We start from the raw sequence: 15,558 nt of genomic DNA, 5'->3' as shown, positions 1-15,558 counted from the left end.
AGTTTTGCAATCTTGCAAAGTTTTCCATTGTCTCACATTTGGCACTGAGTTAATATTTTCCTTTACTTCATTTAATATATAGATTGGCCTTAAATATAGGTTAAACACTTTCTAGCAGCAAATCAATCTACCAAAACTCCTATGAAAGTTTCCAGAATATGCTCAATTATTATTGCTGCCAGAAAATGCTGGGTTTGGTTTTAAAAAATTTTTACAAGGGAAAAAGGTTAAGAGGTTATGGAACATTTTGACAGCTACATCGTGCGGGGGGGGGGGGGGGAGAAGCCCCCCCCCCCCGGGTCTCGCAACTTTTACAAAAAGGAAAAATAGAAAACTATGAACATTTACATAGATATTAGCAGTTTTAAGTTTAACACCAAATCATCAATATGTTTCAATCATTTTACTTTTGTCACTTCCTTAAAAATACATTGTAACAACGTTTAAAATAGTGTTTCAATTCACTTTTGTGATCTGAGTCTTCTTGTTGTCTCCTCTTCCCCCCCCACCCACTGGCAGAGCCTCAGCCCCTCCCTGCTTTGTATATTGTGTAGGATCCCCCACATCACTTAATAGAGCAGTATGTTTTTTCATGAAAGCCTCTGCTTCCGCAACTGTATTAATTCTAATTCTACTGCCCTCCCAAAAAATCAACATGCCTTCTGGTAACAGCAACCTGAACCAAATCCCATTATTATATAATTTTTTTGCTAAGAAGGTATATTTCCTTCTCTTATCTCTTACTTTCTTTGGGATCTGCTTAAGAATGGTTATTTCTTTATCCTTATATTTTAATGGTCCTCCCCTTTGAGCTCCTAGAACCTCACCTCTTGTGGTTTTTCTAAGAAATTTAACATGAACTTCCCTTGGAACATTATGTGTTCTTGCATAGGCTGAATTAATCCTATAAACCAAGTCAATATCCCACCCAAGCTGTTGTTTATCTCTGGGTTTGAATGCTTAAACTTCAATGATGGTTTATCTTTTGTTTTTGTTTTCTTTTGGTCTCTGACTATATATTCAATCAATCAGTAAATAAATATGTGATGAAGATAAAGAATAGGTTTACCAGATTAGATCTGATAACAGAGTGACTGAAAAACTCTACTGAAATCTGTGTTCAGATAATTCAGGCCTATTCATTTTATCATATTAATGAATGGACATGTTGGAAAATCTTGCCCACATTCACTAGCAGCAACTAGTTCCAATAGACTAAGAAAGAGGCATGGTCTTTATCACATAGAAAGCAAAAACTCACATCCCTCCCTCTTTAAAAGGGAGAGTCTTTGTGCTTGTGCAAGACAGCAAGCAGATCTCCAAAGGATGGGAGAAGATCAAGCAGCTGTGTGGCAGGAAGGAGAGAAGGAGAAAGCTGAGATCATTCTCTTTTAGTCCCAAATTAAAGTTTGAAACTTCCATAAAAACAAAAAAGCACATTCTAGGAAAATTGAAATCAGAAGGAAAATCTGATTAAAGACTGTTATTTGGCAAAGACTAGACAATTATCTCATTGGAACCACACCAGGTTTAATTTTTGTTTGTGTGCTATCATTTTTATATCTCTGCACAATTTAAGAGCCTTGACATGCTTGTCAATTTGAACCAAACTTTCAAAGATCCTGGGCTAAGCCTTAAAAGCCCGTTAGCTTTTACTAGCAGGAGATTTGTGACACCTTGTGGTCTGCTAGAATTCTTATATTTACATTTATACATTTTTATATTCTGCCAAATATTTTTTCTTGTTAATCTATATTCTCATTTATTTTGACAGAGAATTCTGACTTTCCCTTTGTCTTTCATATTTTCTCTTCAGTAACTGTTCTATTTTTACTTTTACAAGTTTCACTTTGTCTTCCTTTTCTTCTAGAAAACGTCCATTCTTTCCCCCTTCAGGATTAGTTTTTCCTATGTTAGATCTTATGTGCACCTTTTATTTCTCACTAATTCTCTGCATATTTTATTAGAAACAAACCAATCATACATTTAAATTTAGGGTTAGGGTTAGATTTAGATTCTTTCCTTTGCCATGTGTACAAATGAATTAAACGATGCTTAAATCATATATTCGAAATTGATGTTTTCTAAATAAAAATTCACCAAGTATCCCAACATTTATTTAGGTCTCTTGTTTCAGTCACACATTCATGTCATCTAATTTAATCACTTTGTTCCCAGGATTATATTCTTTCAGAATATTGTGCATTTTTTCTCAAAAACCTGATTCCTTCCTTGTCACCATTTAGTGGAGTATAACATACAACAATCATTAACAAATCAGTTTCCAAGTTCACAATTTTTTTGTTTTGCTCACAGTCGCAGATACACAATGTATCCATCTTTTTTCATTTCATTCATGCTGTTTATCATTTACCTGCCTTATAATCCTAGCTGCAATCTTCTATACACTGAGATCATTGCTGGATGGGACTCATAGATGGGCCTTTGCTATCCATCATGCTTTTGGCAATCTGGCTTTGTCATAGATTTTTTTTAAGTAGGTAAATTATAGATTAGGTGTCACAAACCTAAATTGTACTTATACCACAAGCAGCGTTCTCTGCTCAAGGTGAGAACTTCATTTTGCTCAGTATGCCACATGCACAACCAAAGCCAGTTGTCAGGGTTCCAAGTAACAGTATTAACCTTGGAGCCATCTTGGAACGTCGTTAGGGTTGCCACCAGTTTTATTCTGAGCATGCTCACAGTATCCTATTCAAGCTAGGATCTCAAATCTAGAGACTACTTTGCAAGCTATCCCATTTACTAAGTTGTGATTTAATAGCATTACAGTTTGTAGAAGAAACCAAGAAGTCTGATTAAATATACTTCTAATGAATTATGACCAGTCCTGCCTACTTTTATAAAAAATACCATTGGCTAAAACCAATCACACCGAAATCTTATCACAGATGCGGTAAATAGCATTCTATATGCATTTTCTGAAGAAAAAGAACATACCTAATTCCTATCTTCTTATTAATTATTTCAGGTTTTATCTTTTCACGACGATAGGGCAGCTCCTAAAAATTGATGACACAAGAATCATTGTTCTTATATCATTAGACTTCTAGAACAAACTTAGTTTTCAACTAAATATTGCTAATCAGAGTTTTACTATTTTAAAATATTATTAGTAATCATTATTAAACAATGTAATCAATCTTCCTGATTGAACATATGATAGCAGTACTTTTCATAACCATCTATCATATGAACAACCATTTAACACAACATTAGCATCAGATATGCATAAAACAAAAGCTATACATGAATATGAACTATCCCAGGTTTTAAAAAGCTTCTCCAGGTTGCATTATCAGGCAGAGAAATGTCAAGAACTTATCAACATCTTCCTCCATATAACTAACTACTTGTTATAGACAAGCGAATCACCTTCTGATATTTGGAGCAGTACTCAGTCATTATGTTCTGGGACCTGCTGTTACTAAAAATATGTGCAGCCTCTACTTTGTTAGTATATTATATGTTATATATTTTGCATTGGCTAAGAATTGTGTTATTTTTCAATATATGCAAGATCCATAGTGTTCTGTTTTTCCACTCTTTTTTTTTTTTGCAGGAAGATCTTCTCCAAAAGATCAGAATAATATCTCTATTAGAAGTTCTCTGAGAAGGAAAAATGTCTGCTTCCTTATATAGTTAAAATGTAAGAAATCTGAGATTTCAACTATGCTTTGCATTGTAATCATTTATTTTAAGATATAGACAAAAAAAAACCTCTTACAGAATTTATACATGGGTTAGACATAAGCAAATCTTTTGAACCTGGGAAAACATAAATATTACCAGTATAATGGCATGCAATAGGGAACTTAGTTCTTTATTAAATGACTTCCAATGGACAGAGAAGATCACAACACAATAGGTATCAAGAATTTTTTTTGAATTAAAACTATTTGGAATTTGAAATAAACTGTTTGGCGTGCCAAACAGCATTTTTAAAGGTAAAACTGCTCTCTTGAACACTTCATTTTTTTTAGTTCAAAACATTTCCAAAATGTAGCCTAGCTTGCAATACTCACAACTGATTTACACGTCAATACATGGAACGTTCAAGATTAAAATTATTCAAATTTGAAATCCAAACAGAACATTCATTTACCAGAAGACAAACTGAGTTTCTTTCCACAGAACTTTCTAATTCACCAGGATTATCTTTACCACTATCATTTACTTCTGATTAAAAAACAACAACTTAATTATATTCTATAGGTTCAACATCCTGAGGACGATGCCCGTGCTTTGGTAAATCACAAATGAAGCAATTTCGTTCAGATAGAATATGAAGTTTGAAAATGCACTGCAGTGGGAAGTGCTACCCATTTGGTACAGCAACACTTTAAAATATACCTTGGGCAACCAGTATGTCTTACTATATTAAATAGAGCAGCGTGCGAAATAGTAATAATACCATTCAGTAAGGAAGATCTGTGGAACTCAGAAGGAGTAATAAAGACAAATGTCCAGAATTACTTTCAGAAGACAAAATATCTGGAAAAAATTACATCTACTGGCTTTCCTTTCCAAAAATGTTCTGATTCTTAAATATATAAAAACTCTTACGTTAGCTTTTGTAATACTTACTGGAAAGATGTAGCTTTTTCCATTAGGATAAGTTACTTCTACTGCTTCAACCCTTAAAGAGAGCAAAAACACAGAACTAAAGCAGAGGTTACAACAAACATGCATACTGTTATAAAAGGCAAAGTCAGACTAACTCACGTGAATGGCTTATTGCAATATTCACTAAACATTGTAACCAGGATATCGAGTACAGTTTTTGCCTGAAAGACAGAAAGCACACCTATTTCTTACATTGAAGTATTTAATTATTAAATACTATACTGTAAGTAACTGTATTAAATTAATGAATGTTTTAAATACAAAATTACAATATCAGTTCATAAAAAATGTATTAGTTTTTCAAAAATGTCATGAAAAACTAGGCAACTAAATTATTAACTAAACTAATTAACAAATGAAGTGCCCGCATGTCTATGAAGCTGACAAAAGATCCAAACTCTGAGTATTTGATTACATTATATACATTTATATACATTTTAATTTCTAGAGAAGTAAAAATAAACCCAACAATTGATTGCTACGATCTAACATTTTTAAATCCTTTTATAAAGCATCAAATGTATTCTTTATATGCACTGTGAAGAAGGTATTATTTCTAAAAACAAACATTGGTCAGCAGTTAAAGTCAATTTCAAAGGGACATCATTCTTATTTTATTTTGTAGGTCAAGATTAATTTTGCTCCACAGTTTGCTGGTCAAGGGTATTTACCTTGGTAAGATCTGTGGCTGTACACTCAATGAATACATTTCTAGTGTTGAGGCTAATTTTGGAATGTTCTCCTAAAAAACAGAAATACACTGGAATTGAAGATGCAATTTTTTGTGTTCTTGAATATAAAAGAGTGAGGTTTGCAGATCTTTCTATTGAATACTGGAATTAGAACTACAGTACTAGAAAACCTAACAACCAGCAGAATAAATATGCATACTGAGATCCAAGTGATCTGTCTTTAAATGAACAAGAGCTTGCAGGTCCTGAAAGTTCTTGTTTCTCCTTGTTTATAGCTGTCCATAGTTTTGTACCAGGATATTTGAGAAGACTTTGAAATCCAGATGTATAGACATGATTACACCTACATTATTTGGGGGACCAGGCCCTGGAGGTGAAATTACTGGTGAAGGATACAATTTAGTCAGTGGAAAGTTCTACATTTGCTATAATTTTATAATAATATTATGGTGATAATTGTGGTTACAGCCTGTATAAGTATCATAGCTTTCCTAAGAAAGTAATGTCATTTGAACTGCAATAAATTGCAACGGTTATTCTTTGAAAAATGAAGCAATACTGCCTATAGCTAAAGACAATGTTGTTGCATCTATGTATAGATTATTTATATTTCTTTGAAACTTGTTAAAGAACATGCAGGTATATATTAAGTGTAATCCCAAGTCAGTTCTATGTTTTCGCAGACCAGAATCCCCAGTTCCTATGTCACGAGAAACAAACTGCTACTTACTGCTATCCAGGATTCCTTAACTATGTTGCTTCATAATAGGAATGAATGTCTGCAATCTGAGCAGCATGCTGTAGCACTTTCGCTTCCCCAACTGTAAGCAAGAATTCTGAAATTCTGGTTTCCTGTGAAGTACAAATACACTTCCCACAAGGATTCACTAGGAGCCTCAATCTGTTCCCATAATGGGTTTTTGTGTTCTTGTTCTTTACTTTACACAAAGATACTCAGTCTCATTCTAAAATTAAATTGTTGAAAAATCTGTAACCTTAGAGCTTTTTAAAATGACATGTAGAAATGCATTTCATAACAGTAAGCCATATCCAACATCATGGAAGTGAGCTTCTAGTTATCTATGATGTTTCCCCTATTTTCTTATCTTGGGAGCTTTTCCCAAATATGTTCCAGATGTACAGTATATGGCAGTGGTTTTCAACCTTCCTAATGCTGCGACCCTTTAATACAGTTACTCATGTTGTGGTGATCCCCAACCAGGGGTGGGTTCCTGCTAGTTCTAACCTCGCCTATAGAAGAGGTTCTACAAATCTACCATGCTGTTTAGGACTGGTTCCAGCTCCCTCCCCCTGCCTGTCCGCACCACGCTTGCCCCGCCCGCCGCTCACTGATTGGCTGGCTCACCAATCGCCCCGCCCACCTCTAAGAGTACTATCTAAACCTTAAAGTCTTAAAGCTGTCAAGTTTGAACATCCCTGGGGTTCTTTTTCTAAAGAGTTAGGGGTGCAAGAGTCTTGTAACTTGACAGCTTTAAGACTTGCACACTTCAATGCCAGAGTTCCTGAGCCAACATAACTGGAGGAGAAATTCTGGGAGTTGAAGTCCACAAGTCTTAAAGCTGTCAAGTTTGAACACCCCTGGGGTATTTTTTTTTCTAAAGGGTCAGGGGTGCAAGGGTCTTGTAATTTGACAGCTTTAAGACTTGCATGCTTCAAATGCCAGAGTTTCTGAGCCAACATTTTGGTTGCTAAGCAAGAGCGTTGTTAAGTGAGTTTCACCACATTTTACAAGTTTGCCACGCCCACCCAGTCACATGACTGCCAAGCCACTTCCATCTGGTCACATGGCTGGCAAGCCACTCCCACCCGGTCACATGGCCGGCAAGCCACTCCCACAAAGCAGGGCACACCTACAGAAGAGGTTCTAAAAATTTTTGAAACCCACCATTGCCCCCAACCATAAAATAATTTTCGTTGCTACTCTATAACTGTAATTTTACTACTGTTATGAATCGTAATGTAAATAGTGATATGCAGGATGTATTTTTAGTGTTAGAAATTGAACATAATTAAAGCATAGTGATTAATCACAAAAACAATATGTAATTATATATTGTGAAATATTTCTTAATATATCTATGTATTAAGAGAATATCTTTCTCTTTCTCTCTCTTTCTGTCTCCCTGTTGCTCTCTCTCTGGGTCTGTCTGTCTGTCTCTCTGTGTGTGGCTCTTTGTCTCTCTCCCCCTCCCTCCCCTCTGTCTGTTTCTCTCCTCCCTCCCCCATTTCTGTCACTCTGTGTGTGTGTGTGTGTCTATTTCTCACTCTGTGTGTGTGTGTCTCTGTCTGTCTGACTGTCTGTCTGTCTCTCACTCACTCAATCACTCACTCTGTGTGTGCCTTTCTCTCTGAGTCTCTCTCTGTCTGTTTCTCCCTCCCCATCTCTGTCACTCTGTGTGTGTGTCTGTCTATCTCTCACTCTGTGTGTGTGTGTGTCTCTCTCTCTGTGCCTCTGTCTGTCTGTGTCTGTCTCTCCCCTCCCTCCCACATCTCTGTCACTCTGTGTGTGTGTGTGTGTGTGTCTGTCTCTCTCACACACACAGACAAACATTCTGTGGTCACTTTTAATCACAGGTTAAAAGTACCTGGCAGCGGCGTTTTTCCCTGAGAGAAAGTCTCCAAGGCTGTATTTTATGGGGTGTGTGCACGCCACGGGCCTATTTTCAATGGCATGGAGCCACGGCGAGGCTCTGCGTGGCTGGTGATGACTCCGGAGCCCATCCGAGAAGACGAGGAACGTGAGGGGGACCCCTCACCCCACGTATGGGCTCCGGACCCCGCACATCTTTCACAGCAGTCTTGTTTCCAATTGGGGGGATCCATGCAGAGGATTTCTCCCCCCAATTGGAAATGAGGCCACGCCCACCCCCTGCCCAGCCCACCTGATGAAGCAGTGGTGGCAGCGCATTGCTGGGCGATGGGCAGGGTGGAGAAGGGCGTGGCGCTGCCACCCTTGCCTCTGGGGCTCTTCTTGAAGGACATGCTGGCTGGTGCTGCTTCAGAGTGTCCTGGCCGTCGGCTCCTCCGCGCGCATCCCGGCTCCCAGCACCACCGGCATCCCGTCCGGTGCCCATCCTCGGCAGCATGGATGGGCTCCGGACCCCACACATCTTTCACAGCCGCCTCATTTCCAATTGGGGGGATCCATGCAGAGGATTGATTCCCCCAATTGGAAACGAGGTGGCTGTGAAAGACAAGGCAGCGCTTTGTCAGAGTGAGAACACTTTCCCGCCATTACGAAGTCTCTGAGGCTGTAATTTACGGGGTGTGCGCGTGCATCTATGTTTTCTATGGCGTGGAGCCGCAGCGACGCTCTGCAGGGCTGGCGATGACTTCGGAGCCCATCTGGAAGGGGGTGGGTTTCGAGGAACGTGAGGTAGAGTTTAAAGTTTAGAGTTCCAATGGTCTTAGCGACCCCTGTGAAAAGGTCGTTCGACCCCCAAAGGGGTCGCGACCCACAGGTTGAGAACCGCTGGTATATGGAAAGATGAAGACAGAAGAGGAATCCAATGTGCCAGTTGCATCTAATCTGCTGACTAGATTATACCTAAATGTACATATGAAACCTTGGTGCTTTCTGAGCTTGTTTCTTTTCTTGCAGACGTTTCATTATCCAAATTAGCTAACATCCTCAGTGCTAGTTTGGGTAATGAAACATCTGCAAGAAAACAAGCAAGCTCAGAGAACACTAAGGATCCCTCATGACAACCCTGAGCTACAAACATTCGCCTTTATTAGTACATATGAGAACTTCAGCCAATATAGAATTTTAACAAAAGTTTGTATTCCATTTCTGATAAAAGAGTTGAAACAATCAGATCTTAATAATATATTCGAAAAGTATGAAAAGGTTCTTAGAAACAGAAAAAAAATTCTTATATTGAGGAGCATGTCCTGAAATAAATACAACAAATTTCAGACTATAACAGTATGGCATTTCCTATTTCTCTCATTTAACTGAGGTTAAAACAAATGTTGCTAAAAAAAAGTCTTACCATTAATTATTGGTGGCATTGAGAGAACAACACCATTGCTATCATAGATAACTGGATAACGTGGTTCATTTTCAATAATATGTAGATAGTGTCTAAGATGGCTATCCATCTAAAACAAACAAAAGTTAATGTTTATATCTTTTCTCAGAAACCACTATACAGTATCATAATATCTCTATAATATACATTAAACCCTAGAACAGATGCGTAGATGTTATATGTGAATGATTTTTTTCATTGGAAAAAGTCACTATATACTAGAAAGGTGATCAGCAATTCACTAATTTCTCAGTATATTCTTTATGGCACATTCTTTATTCAAACGTCTATGAGCAGATATGAAATTCGAAATAGAACTATCTGTAAAAACTCAACTGGCTTTCAATTTATTGCTAATCTGTATAAAACAAGCAAACTATCAAGGAGTTTGGATGTTGACAAATTCATAACAGAATATAGTACACACTACACTGTGACCGTAATTCAATAATTTTACAGTGTCATCAGAAGAAAATCCATTATGGGAGGAAAACATTAAAAGCAGATTTTGTCTTACTGGACATTAGATTTCAGGCCAATGACACAAAATTGTTGGGGAAATGGAACCAGTAAAGTAAATTTGGCAGAGAAATACATGAAGGATTATTTATTTGGGCAGGAAGTTGGACAAGAAGACCTCCAAGATTCTTTCCAGCTCTGATTCTATGAAGCATAAGAAGATACATGAAGAGCAATCAACGGATTCTAATCCAAACAGCAATATAAGCAACACTATTTAGCTTTAGCAAGATTGCTACATCAAAGGCTTTCAGATAGAACTATTATCTAATGTCTCCTAAGTCACAAAAGTGGGCCTACAAGCTCAGTTCTATGCTATGACATCTAAATAAACAAATCATAGTTAGGGCAAGCCCTCTGTTTCAAGGAGCAATAGTACTATGAGGTCAGAAATGAATTTACAAAAAAGATAAAACCTATTTTAGCAATGCTCAAAAGTTTACTGGATTACTGCATGAGCCAAGTTTTTCTACTACCGGTCAAGTGTTTTGGAACATTCCTAGATATAAAAGCTGGATATAAAAGCTCAGTCCAGTGTATAATTCTGGTTACAGTTTTTCCAAATCCATGAGTTCACTAGGAATCTTAGTTATAGTGTATTGTTTTTATGTGTTTATTTTTTTCTAGGTTATAGACATTTAAGTTCTTGTCTATACTTTCATGTGATGCTGTTTGCATGTATTTATAATTGTATTAATCAAAGTCACTATGTTGAGATAAGTGGCCATATAAATTATATCAAATCACAAATAAATAAAAAAATATCTAGTTGTTTTAAAGTAACCTACCCTGTACATTTCCATGATTTCAGGAGCACTGTATTCTTTATCCTGATTCAATGGTTTGAATTTAATTTCAGATGGTGGTTTAGCTGTATATATAAATGGGCCAGAGATTGTATCTAGATCATGGGTACCAATTGCAACTAATGATCTCTTCCTAAAAAGAAAACAAAATGAATTAACATCTCTACTACATACTAAATTCCAATTAAACAGGATACCGATACAGATAGGGATAAAGTGACAGTTGTTATATTCTTATATAATAAATATTATTCATGTATAATAAACTTTGAATATTACACTGTAACTTGCATCTGAAAAATGAATACACACATTATATGTAAACGTTTCCCTTTTTATTTACATCTGATTTTTAAAATACCACATAAAAACAGTGTTCTTTAGCATTTTCTTTTCAACTTAAACACATTCTAATTCAATACTTTTAATATTTCACTAAAAAAAATTCTTTTTCAGAATGCAACTAACCTGCATATATTTTGATGCAATTTTTCCTGTAGGTCAATGAAACTATCATAGCGGTCTTTGACAAAAGTTATATTACGAAGAACTGCAGCCACTGCATAAGGTCGGATTTGGGCAGTCTGCCATAAAATAGATATAATTTTTAGTAACAGACAATTTGGGTGAAAATATTAGAAGTGCCATAAAGCAATCCATTATTTAATAAAAGTAAGCCTTCATCTTAAACCAAAACATTTAAAATAACTAATCCTATAAACTTTAAAAATGAGTATTAATTGTATTCTCTAAATGTCTGAATTCAAAGGAAAAGAACAGCAGTACAGTTGTTCAATATAACAAAAAAATTATGCTTGTTGACTCTTAGCTAACCTCTACAAAAATTGACTTAAATTTGAAAAACATGTATTTACAATTTATGCATCAAGATGAGGATTCAACTTTACTTACCTCCTCATTAATGTTAAGTCTCTGAATTTCACCATTGGGTGGTGTAATTTTTTTATATCGTGGAGCCCTTATTCTAAAATAATAAGATTTTAATATTAAAGATCAGTTTTAGAGGCATAAAAAATAGTCTCCATCTTAATGCTTCTTCCCCATCCAACCAATATTCAGCTAGCACACAGAAACATACAAATACTTCCAGCATGATTCAAAAAGCTGTTTTGAGTTAAACAAAATTGAAATATTGTGCCTATCACTAGCAGATAATTCTTTGATTATTATCAGATTCCTAATCATAAATAAAGAATTGTGTCTTAAATATTTTAAATGCTACTAAATAGCAACAAAATGGAAATAATTTGCCATTAAATTATTTTGTTCAAATCATTTGTTTCAATGCATTTTGAATGAAATTTGTTTCAATTTGTTTCATAAACATGAAATGTTTATGATTCAATGTAATATAAGATATTGCTTAAACAATAGGCAAACATAAATTACATGGGCCCAAAGCAATTCAAGCAATCTGAATTTCAATTATTTCTGAATCTATCCTTTACTAGCACTTAGACATGTACCACTTCACAATGCTTTATAGCCCTAAAGCTTTACTGTCAGCATATTGCCCTCAGCATTCTGGGTCCTCATTTTACCGTCCGGAAAGGATACAAATAGACCTTGAGTTACAACAGCAACTGGGATAAGGATTACCATGATTAAGCAATATGATTTTAGAGTGTGATTTCAACATGATCACATCACTTAGTGACGCAAATCCCAGATTATTGGTCAGGAAGTAACAGCAGCCCAAGGTAAGAAGATTGGTGTGGCACAGAAAAGGAGGCCCTGGGATCACCAGTGCAGGCTGCATATGAGATGGGAGAAGGCTTGGAAGACCCGCTCTAGGCCACATGCAAGTGAAGGAAAGTCTGGGGATGGATGGCACAGTGTAATATGACTATAGAAAGGCTAGTGGAGTGGATGGAGTGACAGGCAAAAGCACAAGAAGGCTGGAGGTTGATGGCATGACATTGCATTGCACAAATACAGGAAAGCTAGAGAGATTTATCTGTGTGACTTGTAACCTTTTCTACAAGCTTCCCCATTGACTTTGCTTGTGGGAAGTCAAAAGGGAAGGTTGCAAATGGCAATTATGTGACTTGGAACATCACAACCATTGTAAGCGCAAGCCAGATTCCAAGCAACCAAATCATGATCATGTGACCGGGGGCACTGTGCCAGCCGAAATATCAATCACCAATTGTAAGTACCACTCGTTCAGTACCATCGCTATTTCAAACGGTTGCTGAACTAAGTGGTTGATAAAGTGAAGACTATCTATGAAGTGTAAAGTTTGAATTATTAGGTAGGATTTGTTGTTGAAACAAAAATGCATTAAAATTATTCAGGAGTTGAGCTGTTTCATCTGACTGCTTACCTATAGGCCTAATACAGCATTTAACAATATTAGTCTCAAATGTCATAGAGTATTACCTCTCTTTAAAAATCTGAAGACCTCTGACTAGGCCTTCCAAACAAAGGAGATCATATCGATTAGCAGGAACATCAATTTTATACAGAATAGTTTCTGATGCACCCTCTGCTTTTCCATCACCTTTTTCTTTGCTTATTATGTCCTTCTCGGAAGTCTAAAATTAAAAAAAAATGTATAAAGCATACAAACAAAAACTTATGGGCAGACATAAATGTCAAGCAGCGCAAGTCTTTTGCAATATATCTTTTAATTCCTCCTATATAGGTTTACCAATGTTGCTTTTGAGAGCTTCGAAATCCTTTTGAGAGGATGTGAGGTTCATGAAAGCTTGAAGAGAGAAAAAAGAAACCTAAATTTCTTGTTTGAAGTAGTGAAGGCAGTAAAAACAGAATACAAGTAGTTCTCAATTTATGACTGGCCACTCAGCAACCATTCAACATTATGACAGACTCCCCAAAAACGACTTATGACCTGGTTTCAAAGTTAAGGCAGTTGCAGCACCCCTGCAGTCATTACTCCTTATGACAAACTACTATCCAAATGCCTAGTAATGTGTTCAATACATCACTGGATCTCTGCAGCCACTCATCCACCAAAGGAGATCAGGTGGGAGCAAATCAGCTGGAGTATGCAAGCCTCTAATTTCCCTCCTATCCAGCGAGAAAGGGGAGATTCAGGCCGGCCAAAGCCTGCAAGCGTCCAGCTTCCTTCTCTTCCAAGGACTTGCAGTAGTCAGCCTGTTCCAGATCCTAGCAACATCCAAATGTTTACTTTTCTGATTTTTCCAGCTTCTGAGAGACGCACCTAACCTGATAAAGGATCAGGGCTAGCCTCCTGACAAAACATATATTGTTCTCATGAACCTGTGGGGACCGCAATTTTAGGGAGGCTTCATAAACCCCGCAAACAAATGGAACCCCCTCAAAAAATTGGGAGCCTCCTTTAAAAAAATCTTTACAGTACAAGAATACAATAGAAACCCACCTCACAGGGTTGTTCTTTTGAAGATAATAGGAAGAAAGAGTATTATGTATGTTCACTGCCTTGAATTACTATAAAATAATAAAGGCAGAATAAAAATCTATAATAATCATTTTTAATTATATGCTGCCCAGTGTCATATTCCAAGTGTGGCCCCATCAATGCAGTATAATGGTACCATAACTTCCCTGTTCTAGATTATCCCTCTGTTGATGCAACCTACAACTAATTTGTCTTTTTTGGAGGTGCAGCACATTGCTGACCCTTTTTTAAGCAGTGATCCAATAAAACACCTAGATGCTTCTCACAGATACTACTGTTGAGCTAGGTACTTCCTATTTTATACCTATGCATTATCATTTCCTGGCTAAGTGCAGGACCTTATTTTTCACACCACAGAAGTGCATCTTGTTAGATACAGCCCAATGCTCAAGTCTGTCAAAATCCTTCTGAATCTTGAGTCTATCTTCCAAAGTGTTGGCAATTTCCCCCAGTCTGGTGTTGTTTCAAATTATCTCATCTAGATCATTTATGAAGATGTTGAAGAGCCCCAGGCCCAAGACAGAACTTTGAGGTACCCCACTTCTTGATTCCCTCCGCGTAGATGTAGCTCCATTGAGGATTACACACAAATGCAGTTGATCCACAGCATTTCCCTGATCCACTAATTTAATCACTTTATAAAAGAAGACAATAAAGTTTGCCTGGCATAATCTGTTTTTAATAATCCCATGCCAGCTTCTGGTAATCATGTTATTCATTTCTAGATGCTCAACATATTATTGAAAAAGAAGGAAGTAATAGCATAATTAGAACCACTCAGTTTTCATTGTTAAGTAAGGTGTTTTTTTTTACAAAACAGAATCCTGAAGAATTAGGGGACAATGCTTTATATGACTCTTGCATTACACCACACCTATCCCATCTACAATGAGTCTGCAATAAATATAACAGTAAACATACTTACAATTTCATCAAGTTCCAAACCAAATTCAAAACACAGTTCGTCAAATTCTTCATCAGCTGCAAAAAAAATATTGTTTTTAAGGTTGGTTATCTATTAAAATGGAATAAATGCATCTTTTGGGAAAAGGTAACTGATGTCATCTTAATATTTAGTTAAATGTCATCCAGAAGGATGCCAGAGATGGCCACAAAGCAACAGGAAATGATGCAATTTTGATAAGCAACCAATGTAATAGCCTTCCATTTTCATAGCTATCGTGGGCTAATAATCTGTATTAATCAATAAGTAAGGTTGTTTTTGTCTGGCTTCCTGCTGGAAAATAAAAGCCCCCTCCTCCCCGTTACCATTGTTACTTAATCTATCTCCAACCTGGCTGAAAGTGCGGGAGTACAACTGCCAAGTCCACAAAAGGCAGGGACTTGGTCAAAAGCAGCAGAGGCTGCAGTCCCAACATATTTGTTAAGCACTAAATCAGGGCAGGATAATG

The 15,558-nt window shown here is 36.7% G+C and overlaps 1 protein-coding gene across 1 annotated transcript in view; it reads right to left on the bottom strand.

Annotated features, from left to right (window-relative positions):
• Positions 1 to 15,558, bottom strand: part of FARSB (phenylalanyl-tRNA synthetase subunit beta) — a 36,026-nt gene that overhangs the window by 20,142 nt on the left and 326 nt on the right. The window contains exons 2-11 of the mRNA XM_081956376.1: positions 15,072 to 15,127; positions 13,123 to 13,277; positions 11,632 to 11,704; positions 11,188 to 11,303; positions 10,702 to 10,852; positions 9,356 to 9,464; positions 5,319 to 5,389; positions 4,747 to 4,808; positions 4,609 to 4,660; positions 2,962 to 3,023 (exon numbers count right to left, since the gene is read on the bottom strand). Of these exons, the coding sequence (XP_081812502.1) occupies positions 2,962 to 3,023; positions 4,609 to 4,660; positions 4,747 to 4,808; positions 5,319 to 5,389; positions 9,356 to 9,464; positions 10,702 to 10,852; positions 11,188 to 11,303; positions 11,632 to 11,704; positions 13,123 to 13,277; positions 15,072 to 15,127 (907 nt within the window). The remainder of the gene's footprint in view (positions 1 to 2,961; positions 3,024 to 4,608; positions 4,661 to 4,746; positions 4,809 to 5,318; positions 5,390 to 9,355; positions 9,465 to 10,701; positions 10,853 to 11,187; positions 11,304 to 11,631; positions 11,705 to 13,122; positions 13,278 to 15,071; positions 15,128 to 15,558) is intronic.

The sequence above is a fragment of the Natrix helvetica genome (genome assembly GCF_964273705.1).
Source record: "Natrix helvetica genome assembly, chromosome: 5".
NCBI classification, from domain to species: domain Eukaryota; kingdom Metazoa; phylum Chordata; class Lepidosauria; order Squamata; family Natricidae; genus Natrix; species Natrix helvetica.
The sequence above is the reverse complement of the archived record's forward strand: the minus strand, read 5'-3'. Positions and strand labels throughout refer to the sequence as shown.